At 49.7% G+C, this 22,288-nt stretch overlaps 4 protein-coding genes across 4 annotated transcripts; 2 read left to right on the top strand and 2 right to left on the bottom strand.

The window, feature by feature from the left end:
• Positions 1-132: 132 nt before the first annotated feature.
• On the bottom strand, positions 133-2,016 carry BDP81DRAFT_435368 (uncharacterized protein). The gene is made up of 5 exons (XM_060591044.1): positions 1,598-2,016; positions 1,495-1,531; positions 1,369-1,436; positions 946-1,313; positions 133-889 (listed from the first exon to the last, which is right to left on the bottom strand). The coding sequence occupies exons 1-5, from the start codon at positions 1,787-1,789 to the stop codon at positions 310-312; spliced, it is 1,245 nt and encodes a 414-aa protein (XP_060441746.1). The 5' UTR covers positions 1,790-2,016; the 3' UTR covers positions 133-309.
• A 4,618-nt stretch (positions 2,017-6,634) lies between these two features.
• Positions 6,635-7,678, bottom strand: BDP81DRAFT_463779 (family 43 glycoside hydrolase; the record flags this gene model as incomplete). The annotated part of the gene is made up of 2 exons (XM_060594063.1): positions 6,635-7,344; positions 7,396-7,678. The coding sequence occupies 2 exons, from the start codon at positions 7,676-7,678 to the stop codon at positions 6,635-6,637; spliced, it is 993 nt and encodes a 330-aa protein (XP_060441745.1).
• A 9,064-nt stretch (positions 7,679-16,742) lies between these two features.
• On the top strand, positions 16,743-18,382 carry BDP81DRAFT_355527 (aldo/keto reductase). The gene is made up of 4 exons (XM_060586288.1): positions 16,743-16,897; positions 16,971-17,009; positions 17,062-17,599; positions 17,674-18,382. The coding sequence occupies exons 1-4, from the start codon at positions 16,855-16,857 to the stop codon at positions 18,032-18,034; spliced, it is 981 nt and encodes a 326-aa protein (XP_060441744.1). The 5' UTR covers positions 16,743-16,854; the 3' UTR covers positions 18,035-18,382.
• Positions 18,383-18,651: 269 nt separating this feature from the next.
• Positions 18,652-19,700, top strand: BDP81DRAFT_483586 (uncharacterized protein). Its single transcript, XM_060595068.1, has 2 exons — positions 18,652-18,874; positions 19,016-19,700. The coding sequence occupies exons 1-2, from the start codon at positions 18,679-18,681 to the stop codon at positions 19,684-19,686; spliced, it is 867 nt and encodes a 288-aa protein (XP_060441743.1). The 5' UTR covers positions 18,652-18,678; the 3' UTR covers positions 19,687-19,700.
• The last annotated feature ends 2,588 nt before the right edge of the window (positions 19,701-22,288 follow it).

Raw genomic sequence — 22,288 nt, 5'->3', positions numbered from 1 at the left:
GTCTACTGGATCCACCTCGGACTTGGGCTTCTCCTTCCGGAAACAACGTGGAACCCTGCCCGCCTCCTCCCTTCAAGAACACCAGTCTCTCCTTCTGATGCTATTCACGCATTGCTGCATTGCTCCTTCAGCATTTCATACTGTCAAGGTATATTACTGTGGCTCTGTTCTGCTGTCTTGGAATCGTGCTCCCGTGGTATAATGATCCTCAACGCCTTGCTAAACACATACGCACCTACTTCCCTCCATCATCCTCCTCCTCTTGGCATCAACTTGGACCCTATTGTCAAATTCGCCCTCGCACCCTCCTCACTCTTCGTTACTTGACTCTGACAACCGCCGAGATCGAGGAAGAAGCCTTGCAGGGCTCGTGTACGATCTGGGAGGTGGGCTCAACGGTGTTGCGATCTCCTCATCCAGCGGCCCGAACACGTCAGATCCATCGTCGGACTCTCCAGCGGGCATCGCTGGAGTGATGTCTGTCACAATAGTCAACCCTTGAAAACTCCCCTTCTGGTTGTAAGGCGCATCTGGTGGCATTTCCGGCTCCATGTTCGCCTCCAAGTCCATCTCCATATCCATATCGAAATCCATCGTCGCTGTGTTTTGGATGCTTTGCTGACTGTGGCTCCCGAATGTTCCCCCATTCATCCGCTTCCGAGATAGCTTTGCCTCGGTGCTCGCTTCAGATCGTTGTCGATTGTAATACTGCGAGCACGCAGATCTCGGGGGGTGAAGGAGAGGGCGAAGTGTTGGTATGCAGGCGCATATCACGGCACAGCACAGCTCGACTTCGGTCCAGATCAATGACGGGATTACATCCCACGTCACGTCAGCTGTAAAAACGTGCGCGAGGGTGGACATCCTGACAACAGAAATGGCTGTCGTGCTAAACAATACCGTCAGCGCAATACTTCAATACTCGAAGATAGATCGCAAACTCACATGAATCCAACGCCAAAGGTGACTATCAGCGCTGCCTTTTGAGCTCTTTTCAAATTCAAGCTGCTCAAGAGAGGGATCGGCATGAAGAAAATGATCATGTCGGTCACCAGATGAACCGCAGCTGTTGCCATCCACCATGTCCCCTGGTTATACCGCTCGAACGCAAAGGTGTCCCCTCTCCAACCTGGGGCACTGATGACGACGGATGATACTACCACGGCAATGCCGAATGCGACAATGAAGCCTAGCATTACATCGCAAACTAGGCAGAACTTGTGTTGCGCAAACACCCGACGGTAAAGAAGCAGTAAAGCTATCTTCACAAAAATGAAGGTAATGTGGTATGACAAAGTCGCAGCAATCGTCGCCTGTGGGGGATGTTAGCATCCTCAATTCTATCGTCATCATACAGGGAAATTTTACCCTGCGGCCAGTCTGTTGTACTTCATCGGGAATTGTCCAGATATGCAATCCAAGTCCAAAGGTGGTGCCTTGTAAAGTGTAAGTTAGTGTCTTTCCGATCATGTTGCGTTGGTTGCGCGAGCTTACAAATGGAAAGGATGGTACCAGTGAGCACTGTCAAAATCTAGTAGGGTTCAATCAGCTTTTGTTTTTCTCATTGTTACGAAGGTGACAGGGTGCAGACGCTTACATATGAGATGACGATGAGAGTGTCGTCAACCCCCCATTTCTTCAACACCACAGCCCGCACGTAAACACGTAGGGCGACGAAAATTAACGCAATTCCAAGAAACCCTGCGGTCATGCCAATGAGCAACGGGGCTCTGGTGGCGTCCGTGTACGGCGGGATAGAATCCCCTCGCGTGAAGCTTTCATTGTGCATCGCGGCTTCTTGTCAACCCTCCCGTCCCTGTCGAGAGAGCGTATGCGACGGGCGGCACCCGGGAACTGGCGTGGTCTTCCAAAATTATATCGACTTCGGTAGACTTTCTCGACCGAGACTTGCTAAGTCAGCATTGAAAAATAAAGAAGATCGAGCCCAGGTCGTCAAGTCGATGTAGGAATCGAAGACAAGGAAGCAAAATAACATTGGCACATAGTCTGGGACCGGGCACGTTAAGGACAATGGAATGTGAAGAGATTCTTGGAACACCGAAAGGTAGACACTAACAATGAACGCTTTCCGTGTCCGGCGAAACTGAACTACCGAGGAGACAACATCTCGAGATTCATCACCGCATGCGGCCGCGCCACGATGTTCTTCAGCCGCCACAACGCAGACGGCTGGGATTGTTAAAGCCCGAAACCCAGAGCCAGCTCCTTCAACCCACAACACCGGACCAATCTGCGTGGGCAGACAGCCCGCCATTGATACCATGGATTTGCCTGGCGCATCCAGTGAACCTATCAGAAATAGCCGTGGACGTCCAACGCCACACTTCTGCTCCCATTAAAAGCCCTGGCTAAACTGTGACATTTCATGTCGGGCTCTTCGTTGGAGCTGGAAACGAGGTGGCACCAAGCCACCGGCGCACTTCCCCGAGCTCTTCGGCGAGAGCTAGCGGGAGTCGATTGGTGTCCTTAGCACTTAGAGGATCTGCATTTCCGGTAAGCCGGGTACGATTCACTGCATGACTACTAATTAGTCCATCTGTCCTGTACGGCATATCCGCTGCAAGGAAAAGAACTTCGAGATGGCAAAGTCCGAGGCGAGAGGCCTGCAAGCCACATGGATGATTTGACGTGCAAGTCTTCCACCGTGGTAAACATTCAATGTTCCCAGAGGACCGTATTAAATCATGATTCTCAAAGAGTTTGGCCCTCTTTTCATGCCTTCCGTGGCGACTTCTGAGGCAAACACTCAAGGGCTACGGCAGGCGCTCACGTTGCTAATATCACAGCGTGCAATTGCCGGTGGACATTGCCGGGGCACCATCGTGACAACTCGATATTCGGTGAAGATTACTGAGCTGCGACAGCACTAGCAAGACGATCTGCCTTACTCAACGGGCGTCTTCAGCAACGTCTTCAGCAACGTCAGGCGAAGACGTTGCTGGCCTTCAAGGGAGACGAGGACCTCAAAGGATGTGGTACAGTCAGCGCTGCCGCTAAAGCCAATCTATCAATCAAACTTCCAAACAAACCAAACAACTGAGGCTATTCCCAACTATCAATCAAACAACTTCTGACCACCGGGATTTGATATATTGGGTTGATTTGGCTTGGCATATTACATAAGCTTGCATATAGCCAATGGAATGCCATTATCGCGAATATTCACGCCCTAACACGGTCAACTTTCTTTTTCTGTATGCAGCACCATTAATCCTGACAGCTTTGCGACATTCTTTTCTGCCCTCCTGGCTGTATTTTCTCTTCAGACAATACTCCTGAGTGATCTATGACTCCCAGCGACGTTGGATATGGGTATAAAAGCACTGGAACCGCTCTCTTACTACGTCTCTTCTTCTTCCTCATGCCTCACAAGCAGCCAACATCAGCAACATCGCCAACATCCTGGGCTTGCCTACCTTTGCCATGATGACTTCAACCGTACGTCAGCCACTCCCCCCCTCCTCTCTCCCTGGCCCTATATAAGGGCTTCCCCATCCATGCAGGAAGCTCTTCTTCCCCAGGCATGATGATGTCTTGGTTTCACAACTAACGATGCTATTCACAGATGTTGTCCCCCACTCCTTTGCCTACCAACGCACTTCAACTACTTCGATCCCCCTCCAGAATTGCAACTCAAGTGGCCAACAGTGTCTCTGTTGTTCTTCCCTCGAATCCATCCATCTTCGACCTCCCTACGATCATATGGCAGAACAAGAGATATGTGGTTGAGGAGCAGCTGGCCCGTAAAGGAGGCAGGGGGAGGAAGAGTTGGCTTAAGGACCATGGGGTCTTCCTTGTTGAGCTTTGTGATGAGGGGCCAGCTGGTGCTTACTGGTGCTGTCAACAATGTGACAGTAAAGGAAAGCCAGAGTTCTTTGCTGCTACTGCTTCTAGCTCTGCTGCAGACCATCTTCGCAGGTACGTATATGTCCTTTGGTATGATTATTGTTAACTGATCTATATACAGATGCCATCAAGTCTCACAATGGGGTTCTGCTACCGATGAGACAAGCTCAGGAGAGACTCTCCACAGCTCAGAGCATGGTACTCGTTCATCGAAGAGGAGGAAGATCTCCCATATACCCAAGTCGAAAGTGGCTACTGTCATAGATCTCTGTCTCTCCACCATCATCACCAACGATCTACCATTCGACCACTTTCAAGATAGCTTCGTTCAACAAGTTCTACGACTCCACAACTCCTCTCTGGCTGATCAGGTGCCATGGGGTAGGACTTCAATGATGGACCATCTTCCCATTCTCTTCGCTAGGGGGCAATCCTACGTCAAGGATGAACTCCACAGTGCCCTCACTAAGATCCATATTGGGTTTGATCTGTGGACGTCACCCAACAACTACGCCTACCTTGCAGTCACTGCCCACTTCATCAACAGTATGGGCCAGCACCAGTCTCGTCTCATCGCCTTCAACCACATGAGCGGCGATCACAGCGGTCCCAACATATCCAACAATATCTACGAGACTCTTCAGCAATGGGATATCACTGGCAAAGTGGGTGTGGTGGTCTGTGATAACGCCAGCAACAACGATACCTGCATCTCTGCCCTCTTCAGGAGACTCGACCCTATGATGGATCAGGGGGACTATCAGGCAAGGAGAATGCGATGCTACGGCCACATACTCAACCTGGTGGCACGAGCCCTTCTTTTTGGTGCTGATCGTAAAGTCTTTGAGGCTGAGTCACTCTTCTACCAGTCTGTCTATTATGAGGAGGAAGATCTGAAGCTCTGGAGGAAGACGGGGCCTGTTGGTAAGCTTCGTAACATCGTGAAGTTCATCAGGGCTTCTCCTCAGCGATCTGAGCGATTCAGGAAAGCAGCCCAAGAGGTTGATGCTGGGTCAGACTTCGAGCTATTCAGCCAGGGGTCTCAGGAGTCATATCTTCTTCTCAACAACGAGACGAGATGGAATTCCACCTACCTCATGATCCATCGAGCTCTTCAGAAGAGGGCAGAGATCGAGACCTACATCAACTGGGTCCAGGAGCAGGACAATGCCAGTAAAAGGATACCTGACGATGACCTCCTTTCTTCAGAAGATTGGAAAGTCTTGGTTGAAGTCAAGTCTATCCTTGAGCCTGTCTACCTGCAGACGAAGAGGACGGAGGGATGGGGTAAGGGGGATGGGCATGGTCGTCTCTGGGAAGTCATGACTGGCATGGAGTACCTCCTTGAGCATCTAGAGGAGTGGAAGAGTCTATACAACTCCGTACTCCATCCCATTGATTCTCAACAGGAAGACGAGTCGTCTACGATCAATGTGACTGCTGATGAAGAGTCCCTACCATCACAGACTCGATCAGGGCGCCCCATTCGATCTTCAGTCAACAGCCAGACCCAGCCTCTTCAGGAATCCATACTTCCACAACATGTAAGAGAGGACTGTAGTCAACGTACTGCTCGATTCATGGGTTTCTCTTCCTCGTACCAGGAGCATCTTCGTACTTCTGTTGAGTTGGCCTGGCAGAAGCTCTCCTCATACTATACGAAGGTAGAGGAGTCTCCCTTGTTTGCTGCTTCTGTTATTCTCCCCCCTTCACTTGGTATCTCATACCTTGAGGCAGTCTGGGATGAAGGGGTTCAGCTTGAGTGGGTTCGTGATGCAAAGAAGGGGCTCAGGGACTACTTTGACCATTGGTATAGGTCCGAGGAAGAGTCTGATGACTCTACGGCTGTTCTTGAGATCACACTTCCATCCCATGAAGACAGCCACTTCAGGCAATGGGTACAGACTAGACGTAGTCGTGAGCCTTCTCGACAGCAGGATGATCTGGAGACGTACCTCAGGCAGCCTCCTAAATCTACGGAAGATCCTGTTAAGTGGTGGAGAGACCACCAGTCAACGTATCCTCTACTCAGTAGACTAGCTCTTGATGTGTTGGCAATACCAGCCATGGCTGCTGACTGTGAGAGAGCATTCAGTACTGCGAAGCTGACCCTGACGTCGCAAAGGCACTCAATGAAGCCTCAGACTATGGGTCAGCTGCAGTTGACGAAGAATTGGCTGAAAAGGAAAGCCATGCCCATGGGGGTTGAGATTGGCTAACATATTGCATCATGAATAGTTGTGAATAGCTTCACTTATTTCCTAATTGGGTAATTAGTATGGGCGTCGTCGGGTCACGTGTTCTATGGATTTGTTTGATATATTGGCCAATAGGGCAAATTAACCAATCTTGGGGAAAAGGCAGTCAAATCAGTCAAATCTTGGCGTTGATTTGTTTGTTTGCTTTGGCGGCAGCGCTGGGTACAGTAGCTCGGTTGCCCAAGGGACGCCACATGAGCCGACGCGTCTCGACTTTCTCACAAGCGAGTGTTGGTCAATCGTGGCATGGTCTATGCCGATTCCGGAACCCCAATGGGAGCTGACTGATTACATTAATTACCCCAACAATGTAATCGACCTGGATGCAGCCTCAAGTAGGTATGGGATCATCAGGACACTAGTGATCCAGTGTAGGGCATTGAGACGGACATAGGACCAGCCATTATTACCAGAGACTCGCTTTCATTCAGGTCGTAATGTGCACTTGGATATTATGTACAGTGAAAATGCATACTCCATGCGTGAATAGTCCAATAATAGCTTACATCTCAAGCAGGGAACTTCGAGTTCAGTGGATTCCATTCAGCCTGAGTAATGGGCGTAACAGAACCGTGCTTCAATCCAGAGGGGAATCCAGACGTGCTACCAGCCTGCCAGCTAGGTGACTGGATATTGCTGGTCTGGAACGGCACATACTGAGTGTAGTCATCTAACAGGAGGTGGTACAATCCAGGCGTGTTGTCGGCATATGAGGCAGGTCCCTCGCGAGGGCTCTCGTTCCTGACGTAGCCCGGGATACGCTTCCATGTTCCAAAGATGCCGTTGGAAGTGACCTCTTGGTAGACTTGGTTGGTGGTCTCGTTCTTGAGGAAGCGGGCGTAGGCGCCAGCTGTGCCGAGGTACTGAAACTCCTGGTCGATAAGGGGAGTATCCGCGAGAGCGACGTAGTCCCGGGCCGGGCTGAAGGTGACAAAGTCCTTGGTCGTGGTGTATCGGATGCGGTCGAGCGTTGCGGTGCCGGTGTGCGCCGTGTCCGTGGACCGGTAGTGCCGGGCGGACCAGAAGACGTACCAATGGGCCTTTGCATCGTCCCAAACGGCCGAGGGAGCCCAGACCATGCCGGCGGTGTCGGCTTCCACGATTCTCAGGGTGGGAGCAGACCAGTCGACGAGGTTGGTTGACTTCCAGACAACGATGCCCCTGCTGCCAGCTCTCGTGGCCTTGTCCCAGTTGAAGCCAGAAGCATTGATGTCAAGATCTGGTAAAACTTAGCTTGATGACTTTCTTATCTGGATTGAAGACAACTCGCCGATGGCAATGATGTACCACTCTGACCGCGAGGGATTGGTCGTCAGGTAGACATCGCGGACAGCCTTGGTACCGACGGTCGACGTGAGGACTGCCTGGCCCTTGTTGAGGAATTTGAAGCTAGACGCGCTGTTGCCATTCGACAAGTGAAACTGGACTTTCGGATTGGCGTCGCTGAAGGTCGAGATCAAGTAGCCAGCAAAATTAGAAGTCTGGCGGGCTACGGGGTTGCCGGCTACGACAGCAGCCGACGCGACGGCTGTGAGGATTGAGAAGAAGCGCATCTTGACGTTATTCCCAGATTTATCTGAGTGGGTCCAGGGAAGTGATGCTGTCTTTCATCCCACACGGCGTCACAGGCATCTTGGAAACGGTCATCGTATATATACTCATGCCAGTGTTTTGTTGTTTGTTTTATATTTAACGCCATGGCGGCAAGGGCGCAGCCGCCCTTGCGGCAGACCTCCCGGAGGGTATGTGGCGTGGAGGGTCGCAGGCTCTAGCTATATACTATATAGTACACGCCGTATCCTGACGTCCTCCAAATCTTGCTCGTGAGCTACTATGTGTTCTATCCATCCCTAGTTCCCACTGGTGCCCTAGTTCCGTTATAACCATCTGGTTTCTTAATAGAGGTAGTTTGTCGTTTGGAGGATAGGTTATGACCTATCTCCTAGTACCGCGGGCAGATCTTCTGGAAGAAGTCTGTCACGCAGAGGAAGGCCTGGAAGCCTTCAGAGTCAGTGATTAGCCCCTTGAAGTAGCGATCGAGGGACCCTATAGGTCCTACGGGCTCCTGGCGGCTGTAGGGGTAGAGGGTGGGCCACTGTTGCCTCCTCAGTAGGGTCTTTCGGCAGTAGACTAGATGGTCTGCCTCCTTAACCCATCCACAGGAGCAGGTGAGTAGTGCTTCTGTGTGGTTAAAGCGTTGGTGATATTGTTTAAAGTCCCCGTGGCCTGACCGTGCCGCGAGGAGGTGATGAAGGGCAGCCCTAGGGAGGCCAAGTTCAGGAGGGTAAGCAAGGGTAGCCTTGAGCCCTAGTTGGGTATAGCGGGGAGTTGCCTCTTGTTTCCACCATCGTCTATATTGGCGTCTTGGCCGCTCTTTAGCAAGCCACTTGATACCTGATAGAGTAGCTAGTTGGCCCCTAAGGACTGGTAGAGTTGTTCCCTCCTTAGCTAGGCTGTCTGCTTCTTCGTTTCCTTTAATACCTTGGTGCCCAGGAGCTTTGGAGCCGTCTGAGTATACGACTGTATGCTGACCTGGCACAGTCTTGAGCCAGGCCTTGAAGATCCTAGCTGCTACATCCTTCGTCTGTGTAACTATAAGGTCATAAGACCCTGGGAGGTATTGCGGCTGTAGGAGTGCTGGCCTTGGACACTTAGGTAACAGGCCAGCTGTTCTTTGGAGCCTGGTCTGTTGCCGCCCTGGCTGTAGCAGCCTTGGGACCAAGGGATGCTGTTGGTCAGCCTTCTGCAGGCGTATAGCGAAGCGTAGTCGCGCTGCTTCGAGGGCTACCTCTGCTGTAGGAAGGCCAGCGTCTCGGATGAGGATGCTGGTCGGTGTGGTTCTCCAGACAGGCAGGATAGCCCTTGCTGCTGCTGTAATAACTTTGCTAACTCTACGGGCCAGGCCCTTCTGTCCTGTACCAACTGTAGCTATCTGTAAAGCAGTACTACTGCTAGTATTGGTGCCGCTGTTTAGGGCTGGTTTGGTTAGGCCCGCATACCAGGTCTCAACTCCATATAGGGCTGTTGGAAGGACACAGGAAATAACCGCTTTTCGTACTGCGGCTGCTGGGAGCCCCCCTTTAGTATTTGTTAGGTGCCGAAGGAACTGGGCTACCTTCTTTGCTGCCGCCACCTTAGTTTCGACATGGTGACGGAAGGTGAGTCTCTTGTCAAACCAGACTCCTAGTGTTGGTATACACGTCAGCAGGGCAACCGTACGGTTGGAACGAAGTGTCAATAATGGTCTATTATTGCTGCGTCTTGAGGTGGAAGGAGGAGGTTGTGGGCAGAGCCCACGGCCTCTCAGAAGTGGTATGTAAGGGGTCGTTTGTAAGTGCCCATACCGCCTTCCAGATCCACCTTTCCTGCCGACTGCTCAGAGATCCAACACCTAGCCATCGTACAGGCCTAGCTGAGGCCTTGATAGTTAGGCCCCTCGCTTGTATATCTGGTAGGTCTTTTGTCTGTTTATGTTTCCTGCTGAAGTGGACTGCCTCACACTTAGCTGGGTCAAAAGCAACCTTGTTATCAGTGCCCCAGTTAAGTATATGAGTGATCTCTTGGCCTAGAGCTATAGCATTTTCTTTTAGCGATGGGCTAGTAGCTACTAAACCTATATCATCCGCATAGCCGAACCGTAGCTTCTGATCGTCGGCTAGGATATCAGCTATATATAATAGAAAGATAATAGGAGATAGTGGGGAGCCTTTGTCAGAGCCCTCCCGGATAGGGGCTAGTAAGAGGTAGTAAGGAGTCCAAGCAACAAAGGAACAGCTCAGATATATATACAGCGCAGGGAGTACACGTCGAGGGAGGAGCAGACTTCAGTAATTCATCATTCTACCCCTAACTGCAGTTGGCCTCTAAGAGCTTCCACCCTGTGTCAACATCCCAACTTGACAGCCTTGTGGTAGCCCACAGGATAGAGGGAAATCCTCTGTAAAGGTATGCTAAGTAGTTAATGGACTATGGGGACTAGGGAATACTTTCTGGGGCGTGCCTGCGTACTTATTACGTCGAGCGATTACCTCTTGTGTACTACCTACTTAGTACTATGTATCTGAAGCATAGTGGCCTGACAAGAGCCGGATAAAGAATGGACGTACTATCTCAAACGGGGTTGGTAATCTGCTATACTAACTAGACGCGATGTAAACCAAAGCCATCAGAGCGATGGTCCCCGTATACAGAACGACGCCTATACCGATCCTATAGCGCGAGGCGGCTCTACCCCCAGCAGAGGTGATACTGGACGCAAAGCTCCACATAGCGTCCACTAGAATCCATCGTCTGGACTAGCGACACCCTCTCCGAACGAGACTCAGGGAAAAATCAGGACCAGACTCACGGCTACGACGAATAGCAAGCCTCGTAAGTAAAAATACCAAATACATCGATCCGTTAGAACTCCCCCCTTAGGAGCAACTAGCGGACTGGCAGATAGCCCTCGCTAGGGTCGGCTACGAACCTAATAAGACCAAAGATGAACAGGCCCTCTCCTTTGTAGGCAGAATGGCAACTTTCTCTAAGCGGGATATTGTTATTTATATTAACGGGTCCTAGATATCGGACGGCAGTAGTACCTCCGCCGGAGTAGGCTGGGTAGGGTACTAAGCTATACGGTAGATCTTCTGCGGATCCGAACTACTCGGCTCTTAAACTAAGGTGTATAATACGGAGGTATATATTACGTATTACGGCCTGATAGAAGCTATCCGGGCTCCTACGGCTCGTATAGTAGATAACGTCTATATCTGCCTCGATAACCTCGTAGTCGCGGCTAGATTATACTCCTAGAGTATAGGAAGCAGCTAGGCTAGATTTAGGGCCTTTAATAGGCTCTCTTCTTCCTAGACTCGGAGATAAAGAGAGAGCTAGATAACCCCCGGTAGGGTTTATGTTTGGTGGTGCCCTAGGCACACGGGAGTACTAGGAAATAAAGAAGCAGATACTCTAGCCAAGGAAGCCTGTAAACTAATCCTAAAATCATAACCATAACCCTTATTAGCGCACCTAGAAAGGCAAGCTAAAGCAGCTGCCTTCCAAGCCTTTGCCAGAAAATGGCTGTCCCAATGCCCTCGGCAATACGCCGACCTCGAGATAATTCTTCACCCTAAGCCGCCCGAACTCCGCCTCCCTCAGCACTTACTAAGAAGGCTATACGCAACAGGGTCCCATCATAGAGACTTTACAACATACCACGAGAGATTCGCTTATTAAGATACGTTACTTAACTATAGCTAACGTACTTGATAAGCGAGCTGCCCAGACAAGCGAGCTGCCCACCTAACCATGATCACATTATAAATCTGTCTAAGGAGCAACACTAAAAACATAAAGTCAATTGAAACTACTCTGAATCCTATTCCTCAGATATTTCTTCATTAAACTGACATGTTCGCGCATTGTGGCCAGTGTTTCCGCAGACGCCACATCGCCGTCGACCTGTTTCTGTCCTCGGCCGACGACCACTACTCTGGCGCGTTTCCTCCTCAATCTGGGCCGTAGCCTCTCTCTGTGACTGAATGTCCTCTGCCTCAGCTACAGTAAGACTTCCTCCTTGTCTGAGACGTGTTTTCTTAGCCCTCCTACGTCGGCTAAGTAGGTTATTTTCCGGAGGATCTGGACCTCCGACCTTAATAAGGCAATCTGGTGCATAAATCCCCGCGCTCCCTTTGATAAATGCTCTACAGCTTCAATAATTGAAGTTGGGGAGCTATTTTGATGGCGGGAGATCCTCCTTTTGATGAGTTCGGACTGAGAAGAGGCCTCTGTTGGGTTATTTGGCGTCTGAGAAGTCCACGCGGGGGGTGTTGTTGGTAGGGACCCTGGGGGTGTTGGAGTGTGTAACTTGACATCAAGCTTCGAAAGTACACTTTCGGCACTCAAAGGAACAAGCCCGGCCCCTCTGAAGCCTCCCTGGATGTTTTTTACCGTTAGGGCTTGCGTGAAAGCGTTGTGAAATGCAGGGAAGAAGTCCTCCTTCGTAATATAGGTATTACCCCGGCGCATCTTATCCTCAATTTGTCGACCATAAGCCGTCTTCAGTGGCCCAAAACACCCAACGTCTAAGGGCTGAAGTAGATGAGACGAATGGGCCGGCATGCAGAGTATGACGATATTGTTTTCCTTGCAATATATCTCAAAGTCCGCAGAGTGGTGACTTTCGTGCCCATCGACGACGAGGAGGCGATAACTGCTAGTTGTACGCGGTTTTGTATGCCGATCAAAGTGCTGGAGCCAGTCTAGGCCTCTTTCATTTGTTGTCCATCCGTTTTCAGACGTTGCGATGACCCAGTCGCGTGGGAGATCTGTTTCTATATACCAGGTGGAGAGGTGATATTAGCCTGCAACGATGATGTACGGCGGAACGCTGTAGCCTGACGAACTGATGGCCTGAATGACTGTAACCCATTCACGATTGCCAGGCTGCATCATTTTTGTATTTGAACACCTTTCGGCACTCGTGACGACCATCCCGGATGCAATCTGGCCCATCATAAACCCAGTCTCGTCAAAGTTGTAGATATCGGAGTCTATAATGCCGTATTTCGCGATTATGTTCGCTACAAGCCGAAACCACGCATTTATCGCGTCTGGATCTTCGCATTGGCCCCTCTTGTAGTCGTACTTGCGAAAAAAGCGCGTCCGGAGCTGTGGTTGTCGTTTAACGAAGTTTGAAGCCCAGCGCTTCCCAACTGGGGGCGCGTCGCGGTCGGCGAGCAATCGATTGGCCATTTCTTCCACACCACTGATCCGGGGAGGAAACGATCGGGAATCCAGGTCGAGGATATACTCAACTAGCTTCTCCTCTTCAAGCTCCGTCAATTTGCGTGAGTTAGGTATAGTATCTTGTCGTGTAGGTGTCCCTTTTAATCGGGTGCCTAGGGTCCTAGGGGGGACTGAATAGATTCTTGCTGCGGCTCGAATGCTGAGTTTAGGGTTTTTTTGGATAGCCTTGACTGCTAGTTCAATTGGGCCTCTTTGCTTTGTGACGACATGATTATTTGTGGCGTGATACGCATTAGAAGTGAGGAGGAAGGATGAACGCGGTTGGGTGGGCAGCTCGCTTGTCTGGGCAGCTCGCTTATCAAGTACGTTATGGGAAACCCAAGATACTAGTCTATTTTTACTTCTATAAACATAGACGCAAGGCTATACTACGCTACCTCTATTAACATATAGCTAAAGCAAGCATTAATTTCTTATTAGGTTCTACTAAGGGAGCCTCTCTTCTATACAAATAGATAGAGGAGACCAATTTCTTTTCCGAAATTTGCCCGAGTCATTAAACAGGAACGTTAGGTGAAGACGGTAGCCTATAATATAGTTTAGATTAATATAGACCATGTCGGTATAGCGCCCGGCACGTCCTTTTGTTACCAGACGTTAAATACATCATCATCATCATCATCATCATACCAAGTAATGAGCGCTCATACAGGAACAATAAGCGCTCACCCGATCAGAGGGACTGATCATTGACAAAGGGTATGTTCAGGACCAGGACTTGTATATAGGATGGACTCGAGCCGGACTCTAGGACAGACTTTCCATAGCTCTTCAGCAATTAACTTCGTATCAGATCTTATGATCGCTTTCAGCTATCTTCCCTGAGAACCTCTTTGATAAGACTACGAGTGATCACCGAAGCCTTTCCTTACCTTACGACTTACAGACATAGCTTCCCTGAAGCTATCCCCGACTACGAATACTGTTACCAGTTCCGCAGCCTCAACTTCTGCAAACAAACCTCACTACGACTAGCTGGCCGTAACACTATTATTCTAGAAATTAACTAGTATATAACTTAAGAGTCATAGCCTGGGTATATATTAATTTACATCTTATCTCTAGTTATAGCCTATCTAGGGATCCTAGATCAATACTATATCGATCTAATCCGCCCAGCAGAGCTCTAGGAGAGCTGTATAAGCTGGGCTTCTCTTCCCCACGTTACACTAGGCGACTCGTAGTACCCGTGGGGAGGCTGGCCTGAGCCTACTGCTCTAAGTCGAGGTCGAGGTGGGTATAGGCATTAATAACGTTGTAATCAGGCTTCTGCGCCACCCGCTGAGCCATGCTGCTTGAGGTAGCTAGGGTAGGTTGGCTGGGTAGGAGGGGTAGGACTAGGTCGTCAGGGGCTTGCAGCCCTTCTGCTTCAGCCCCATTCTCATCTTTATCTATACTACTACAACTAGCCGTATCACTAACGTCCGCTATAATAATTAAGTCCTAGGTAGGGGTAAGGGCGCGTAGGCGCTTTAAGCCGGGCTAATAGCTCGTTAGGCTATTACTAGGTTGCTAGGTATTGCTAGCTTAGGTACTAGCCTAGCTACTCTAATAAAGGGCCTTATAGGCCTTCTAACTATCCTTACGGACCCGGGAGAGTTCCTTCCGGTCTAGGAAGGTAGGGGAGCCATTAGCCACTAGGGGCCTTACTAGACAGTCCTTATGGTTAGCTTAGAAGGGGCCGGAGCAGTTGGCGCACTTCGGTCTAGCTATATAGGGCCTAGTCTCGTAGGATCCCGAGGGCCTACTACAGTTACTACAGAGTAGCTATCGGTTATAGTATCGGTTCGAATAATATCCCTAGCATCTAGGGTCATATCTGATTAGGGTCTTCTTTTTTTAAATAAGCTAAGACCTGCTGCTTTAGTTAAATAGTCTAAAGGGTAGTACTTCTATAGAGAAGGAGATTGTTACGGCCAGCTAGTCGTAGGGGTAGTTTGCAGAAGTTGAGGCTGCGGAACTGGTAACAGTAATCGTAGTCGGGGATAGCTTCAGGGAAGCTATGTCTGTCAATCGTAAGGGTAGGTAAGGCTTCGGTGATCAATCGTAGTCTTGTCAAGGTAGTAGCTGAAAGCGGATGTTAATCCTGATACGAAGTTAATTGCTGAAGAGCTATGGAAAGTCTGTCCTAGAGCCCAGCTCGAGTCCATCCTTATATACAAGTCCGATCCTAACTGAACAGTGCTGTACAGTCCACTTTGTCTGGATATGTTGGATATGCCGAATATCCAACATATCCTTGACTCGGTTGGATATGTCGAATATCCAACATATCCTTGACTCGGTTGGATATGTCGCATATCCAACATATCCTTATCCCTTATCATATCTCTTATCATCACGTGACTTGTACCATAGTTCTTCCGTTCCTGGGGTTTCCCCAATGTTCCGTCCCGTCCTGCATATATGATGCGCCGTAGCCGCTAGGCGTCAGCGGGGCACGCCCTGGTCTTCATGTTGGGTCGTAACAGAGATGACCTAAGAAACTTCGTTTATAATAAGGTTTATACTTAGCCGGGACTGCTAGGCCCGGGTAGGTTTACGTCCTATTTAAGTAAGGACCTTATCTTCTACTAAAGTAACTAGGTTAAGGGCGTCGCTATCAAGAGTCTATATCTTAGTAAGGTAACGTAGGACGACGTAAGTAAATCATTTAGTAGGGGTCTTAACCTTATAAGCTCTAAAACACTCTACTAGTTTCTATTTATTTATAAAGAGGGCTTGCTAGACCTGCTTATTCAGGGGTCTCAGTAAGTAGCCAGTTACAATATAATAGATATAGTTATAGGATGGGAATTGATATACCGGCGTCGCAAATTGATAGACCGGCGTCGACCTTACACCGGCGTCGCTGTTCGACCTTTTGATTGGCTCAAAAAAACAATACCTCCCCATAAAGGCGGTGAGGGTGACTGCATTAACATGGCTGTTGGAACAGCAAAGGCTGATAAGGAGTAATAGGCAGGTACCATGGGCTGGCTGGCACCTGCCCTGGGCGAAGTGGGACAACTGGCTTAGTCATCACGGCCGGATACAGGTGGGGCAACCACCCAGGCCGTCACTACCTACTTCGACCGACTCCTGCCTACAATGTAAGATAGAAAAACAAGAAGAACAAGCAATAGGATCACCAACAGACGAGTGATAATTGCTACCACTATTTGTCGTATACGACCCCGTGGAACCAACAGTTGGGAATAGCCTCAGTTGTTTGGTTTGTTTGGAAGTTTGATTGGTAGATTGGCTTTAGCGGCAGCGCTGGCCCTAGGTGGCAGAAGGTGAAAACCCACTACCGCTAGCATCAGCTGCTTACAGCCCAGCTTATCCAGCAGTTTAGACCATTAGCACAAGGGCGGCAGAGGTCACGGCCTAGACAGGCTATAGATAAAAGGAATACCTCTATCCCATGGAAACACTATACAAAGAGGTCACGGAAGGTTAATTCCCCTTTATTCTTATTATAGTACTACAAGGGCATTAAGGGCCCGCAAGGCACTAGGCGAGATATCTAGGAATAGCTTCACGCAGCGTAAGTACACCAGGACGGGCTGCTTAGACTACAACGTACCCTTATGTATCCAAGGGGATTACTGGTACCTCTGGCATACGCAGAATATATAGGCAATAGAGGTACTGTAACCCTATTGGTTAACTTAATAGATTTACAGCTTCTTATTGGCTCTACCCCGCCCTTGGCTAAAATGGCGTCAAGTGGCACTCGATGGGATACTGGTGAAACGAGTGGCTTCAACTTCATATGTAATTCAATTGGCTGACATGACGTAATGTTGTTCAGACCCTCCCCCGCATTGAAAGTCCCGCAATCGGCGTTCAAGAACGAAAATCAAAACATAAAGACAACCGGATCAAGAGCCTCAAGACTAGTTTAGACAACTTGTCGTTATCTCAAGCAAGATTATCAGCGTTTTCATTTACAATGGCACCCCCTGTCTGCAAAAAGACGTTCAAGCTGAACAACGGTACGAGACTCATCGCGCGACGAGAGCTGAGACGCATCCCATGAGTGTTCATGAGCTGACCAACCTTCTCTAGGCCTCGAACTCCCTGCCGTCGGTCTAGGAACATGGCAAGGTATAGAGAGCCCTCATATCGAACGCATTCCACAGAGTCTGACAGCCCGAAGGCACTCCAGGATCAGATGACTCCAAGGCTATGGAGGAGTCCGTCATACACGCCCTCAACGCCGGATACCGTCTCATCGACACCGCCCAGCTCTATGGCGTCGAAGACGTTGTAGGCAAGGCCATTCGCAACAGCGGCATCCCCCGTGAAGAAATCACCGTCGTCACCAAGTTCTGGGGCGAGTGGCACCACGACCCGGCGACGGCGCTTCAGATCTCGCTGGACACCATGGGCCTCGACTACATCGACGTCTTCCTCATGCACTGGCCGTGGGCCACGACTCCGGCACCGGAGAAGAAAGTCTTGAAGAAGTGGGAGAGCCCGACCTTCATCGAGACCTGGAAGTTGATGGAGAAGCTGGTCGGTCCCAAGTGCAGGTCAATCGGCGTCAGCAACTTCATGCCCAAGGTCATGGATGAGCTGCTTAAGGAGGCCACGATTGTGCCTGCTGTCAATCAGGTTGAGTTGCATGCCTTCAACCCGAACCTGAATCTCGTACCTTACTGCAAGGAGAAGGGCATCGTTGTCACGAGCTGGAGGTGAGCATTTCCAATCCATCGAATGAGGGAACATTGCCACGTTGGAAAAATGAATAGGATGCTAACCGAAATAGCACGATGGGTGGCTCGCGTCCATCCCAAAATGAGATCCTCAACCACGAGCTCTTCACCAGCATCGCCAAGGCACATGGTATCTCCGCAGGCGTGGTGTCCCTTTCCTGGTGCGTCCAGCGCGGCATCGCAGTCATCCCAAAGAGCGCCAAGAAGGAGCGCATCGAGGAGAACATCCGCCTTGTCACCATTACCGAGGAGGAGATGAACAAGATCAACGAGGCGCACAAGACAATCAAGAAGGAGAGATTCTCCAACGGCATTGCGGTGCAGCACATGGAGATTGATGGAGTGATGACCCAACAGGGCTGGACGTACGTCGATATGGGCTACGAGGATGAGAACGGCAACTGGCTGGCGTAAGATGGATGCAAGAGTGTTGCTTGGATTTAAGGGGCGCAGGGACTCGGTGTAAAGCCCAAATGAAACCTGAATACACATTCGCCGCTCCAGTCCGATTTTCATCCGTAATTCCGTTGATCGTATCAGTACGCTTACAAATCTATGGGTCGTTTGCTCATGTTGTACGCAGAGCCAAGCCTATGCTTTCGTCACCGAAAACGCCTATAACTGTTCATGTCAGCGGAGTTAGACTAAAACCGGGGAGGTAGCCAACTTATGTGCTGCTGCACTAACGTACGCAACATGGCTAGTTCTGCACCAACCCAATGAGACCCCTTCTACGAGCATCTTTACGTTTTTTTACAGATCAAAAGCTAATCACTATAAACTAACGCTGAGGTACCGAAACTTTGGATAGCTCAGATGAAATAAAGCAAGCTGCCCTCTGACGGGCCGACTTACTCATAGTCCGTCGCGTCCAAGATAAAGCAAGTGAGTGAACTAAGCCAAGCCATGCCTGGCCATAGCACTCTGAATCGGGGAGTGGACCGCTAGCGTCGCAGCGAAAAGCATAAAGTTAACCACAGCAGCCTCTTCATATTTCTACTAAACTTCCCCTCAATATCGAGAAATTGAACAACCCATAATCAGTAGAAGCCGCCAGGATGGCCGGGTCGCCTCAAGAACAAGAGCTATCATTGACGAGGACAGGATCCTCGTCAGCGTCAGAGATCATCCCAGTATCATTAGGACAATTGCCAGCGCAAAGTGAAGCCCTAGAGTCGGCGGAAGATTGGACTGGCCTGACGTCAAGCAAAGAGCGGAGGAAACTTCGAAATCGACTGAACCAGAGAGCACGCCGTTAGTTCACCCTGTATTCCTTGACTTACCAGAAGTTGTTGAACACGGTCTAACTGAACGGTGTGCATCTAGGCAGAAGAATGAAGCGAGAAGTCTTTCGTCAAATGAGTCAACTAGAGGGAGTGATTAATGACACCATAGCGGAAGCAGAATCATGCGGCCGTCTGCAGAATGGTACCACCGGAGATGAAGGCTACTCACTCCTAACATGCCCCAAAAGAAGGAATGAGTTGATGGTACTCGCACAAGAAGCACGAAGGAACTACTCACTAGGAACTCCGGCGCCCCGACAACTCAGCGCCCTCGTCAAGCTCAACCTGCTTACTGCGCTATGGCGGAATACGAAGATATTGGGCTTCAACGTACACTCCATCTGCGAGGACGAATTCATTTCTCCGCACAATCTGCAAGGCCCGGATCTCCCCTGCTATTCTCGCCAAGAGCTCTCGTGGCCTCCATATTTGCGTCCAACGAAAGCGCAGAAAAAGATTGCACATCACCCTTTCCTTGACGTGTTCCCATTCCCTTCGTTGAGAGAAGCCGGGATCCGGGCCGAAGAACTTGGTTTCTTTGATGAAGACGACTTTTGCCTCGACATCTTCCATCTCGATGACAAAAAGGACGGCGTGGAGCGACCACACATGATAGTCTGGGGCGAGTCTTGGGATCCCCGGGGCTGGGAAGTCAACGTTGCGTTCCTGAAGAAATGGGGCTGGATGGTCCGAGGCTGCCCAGAGTTGCTAGAAGGCACGAATTACTGGCGTGAGAGAAGGGGCGAAAAGAAGTTGAACTTTAAGCTCAATGACGGTTAGTCAGGGTGGCCAGCGGAATATGCATATGTGAGTGAGCAGAAAAGAGCGTCTATTCGTACTAAAGAGTGGATGGAATCACCACAGGCTTGTGGGCCTAATGCTATCCTAATGTCGGATTGGAAGTCCAATTCGGCCGCGAGTAGGGGCAGAGCATGGGCCACCTCGAGGTGGTACACTTAGACCTCGACTACCCACCCAACCTCCGGTTGGAATCTCCCTTCTACTCCTTACGCAGAATCAATGAATACAGAGATATTGATACTTCGTCACCCCCAGGACCCTACGGTTCGAACCAAATTCCCTGTGAAAGGAATACCAACACCTAATAAGTCTTGCAGAGCTAGGACCAGGTGGAAATGACAGTCTGGCCTGTTTCGTGATGGTCAGACCATTCCGAATGGGTTATGTCCATGACTCGCATAGGAGCATGCATGGATTCTGTCACTCAACCAGTGATGGTTGTAGGGTATCAGAGCAATACGCATCATTGGGCATATACTTTCATCAATTGTGTACAGGTAGAGCACATCAATCTTCAGAAATCACAATAGGGGTACGGGTAAGGATTACATATACAGAATGCTTCAACTAAATCGAGATTGGTTTGAATATTGTTCAAGACTAACCTTGCTACATATCAACTGTAAGGTACATGGTCCAAATTTCCATAGAAACCATTGAGGCTAACCAATAGTAGTTGAACGACTTCCCATCAAGCCCTTAAACAGAATGTGTCGTATCGTCACAATGTGGGCATCGAGATTTGTGATAGAGAACGATTATCCATTGAAAGTAGAGAATAGGTACGAGGCTCGCTCTGAAATAATGATGATGATGATGATGTATTTAACGTCTGGTAACAAAAGGACGTACCGGGCGCTATGCCGACATGGTCTATGCTAATTTAAACTATATTACAGGCTACCGTCTTCACCTAACGTTCCTATTCAATGACTCGGGCAAATTTCGGAAAGGAAATTGGTCTCCTCTATCCATTCGCATAGAAGAGAGGCTCCCTTAGCAGAACCTAATAAGAAATTAATGCTTACTTTGGCCATATGTTAGCGGAGGTAGCGCGGTATAGCCTTGCGTCCACGCTTGCAGAAATAGAAATAGACTGGTGTCTTGGGTTTCCCACAGCTACAGCTAAGCAACGCATCTTGATAAGCGAATCTCTCGTGGTATGCTGCAAAGTCTCCATAATAGGATCTTGCTGCGTATAGCCTTCCTAGTAAGTACCGAGGGAGGCGGAGTTCGGGCGGCTTAGGGTGAAGAATTATCTCGAGGTCAGCATATTGCCGAGGGCATTGGGACAGCCATTTTCTGGCAAAGGCTTGGAAGGTAGCTACTTTAGCTTGCCTTTCTAGGTACGCTAATAAGGGCTGTGGTTATGATTTTGGGATTAGTTTGCAGGCTTCCTTGGCTAGAGCATCCGCTTCTTCATTTCCTGGTACTCCCGTGTGCCCAGGGCACCACCAAACATAAACCCTGCCGGGGGTTGTCCAGCTCTCTCTTTGTCTCCGAGTCCAGGAGGAAGAGAGCCTATTGAAGGCCCTAAATCTAGCCTGGCTGCTTCCTGTGCTCTGGGAGTATAGTCTAGCCGCGACTGCGAGGTTATCGAGGTAGATGTGGACGTTATCTGCTATACGAGCCGTAGGAGCCCGGGTGGCTTCCATCAGGCCGTAATACGTAGCATGTGCCTCCGCGTTATACACCTTAGTTTGGGAGCCGAGTGGTTCGGATCCGCGGAAGATCTGCCGTGTAGCTTAGTACCCTACCTAGCCTGCTCCGGCGGAGGTACTGCTGCCGTCCGACATCTGGGACCCGTTAGTGTAGATAATAATGTCCTGCTTAGAGAAAGTTGCTATCCTGCCTGCAAAGGAGAGGGCCTGTTCTTCTTTGGTCTTATTAGGTTCGTAGCCGACCCTGGCGAGGGCTGTCTGCCAGTCCGCTAGTTGCTCCCAAGGGGGGAGTTTTAACGGATCGATGTATTCGGTATTTTTGCTTACGAGGCTTGCTATTCGTCGTAGCCGTGAGTCTGGTCCTGATTTGTCCCTGAGTCTCGTTCGGAGAGGGTGTCGCTCGTCCAGACGATGGATTCTGGTGGACGCTATGTAGAGCTTTGCGTCCAGTATCACCTCTGCTGGGGGTAGAGCCGCCTCGCGCTATAGGATCGGTACAGGCGTAGTTCTGTATACGGGGACCATCGCTCTAATGGCTTTAGTTTGCGTCGCGTCCAGTTGGTATAGTAGACTACCAACCCCGTTTGAGATAGTACGTCCATTCTTTATCCGGCTCTTACCGGGCCACCATACTTCAGATACATAGTACTGAATAGGTAATATATAAGAGGTGATCGCTCGACGAAGTAAGTACGTAGGCGCGCCCTAGACAGTATTCCTTAGTCCCCATAGTCCATTGACTACTTAATATGCTTTTATAGAGAGGTTTCTTACGTAACTCTTGAATGTAAGTTTACGGTTAAAGTGAACGCCGAGCCAGTATAGAGAAGAGCCTTCTTTAATAGCCTGAACTATATAATACCTCCCATCCGGCAAACCTACTATAATTAATGGGTTTCCGTTTTTTCGTCTCTTAATAA

This window comes from Colletotrichum phormii (genome assembly GCF_030913505.1).
Source record: "Colletotrichum phormii strain CBS 102054 chromosome Unknown BDP81scaffold_19, whole genome shotgun sequence".
Taxonomy (NCBI): domain Eukaryota; kingdom Fungi; phylum Ascomycota; class Sordariomycetes; order Glomerellales; family Glomerellaceae; genus Colletotrichum; species Colletotrichum phormii.
Note: the sequence above shows the minus strand (reverse complement) of the source record. Positions and strands in the feature narration are given on the sequence as shown.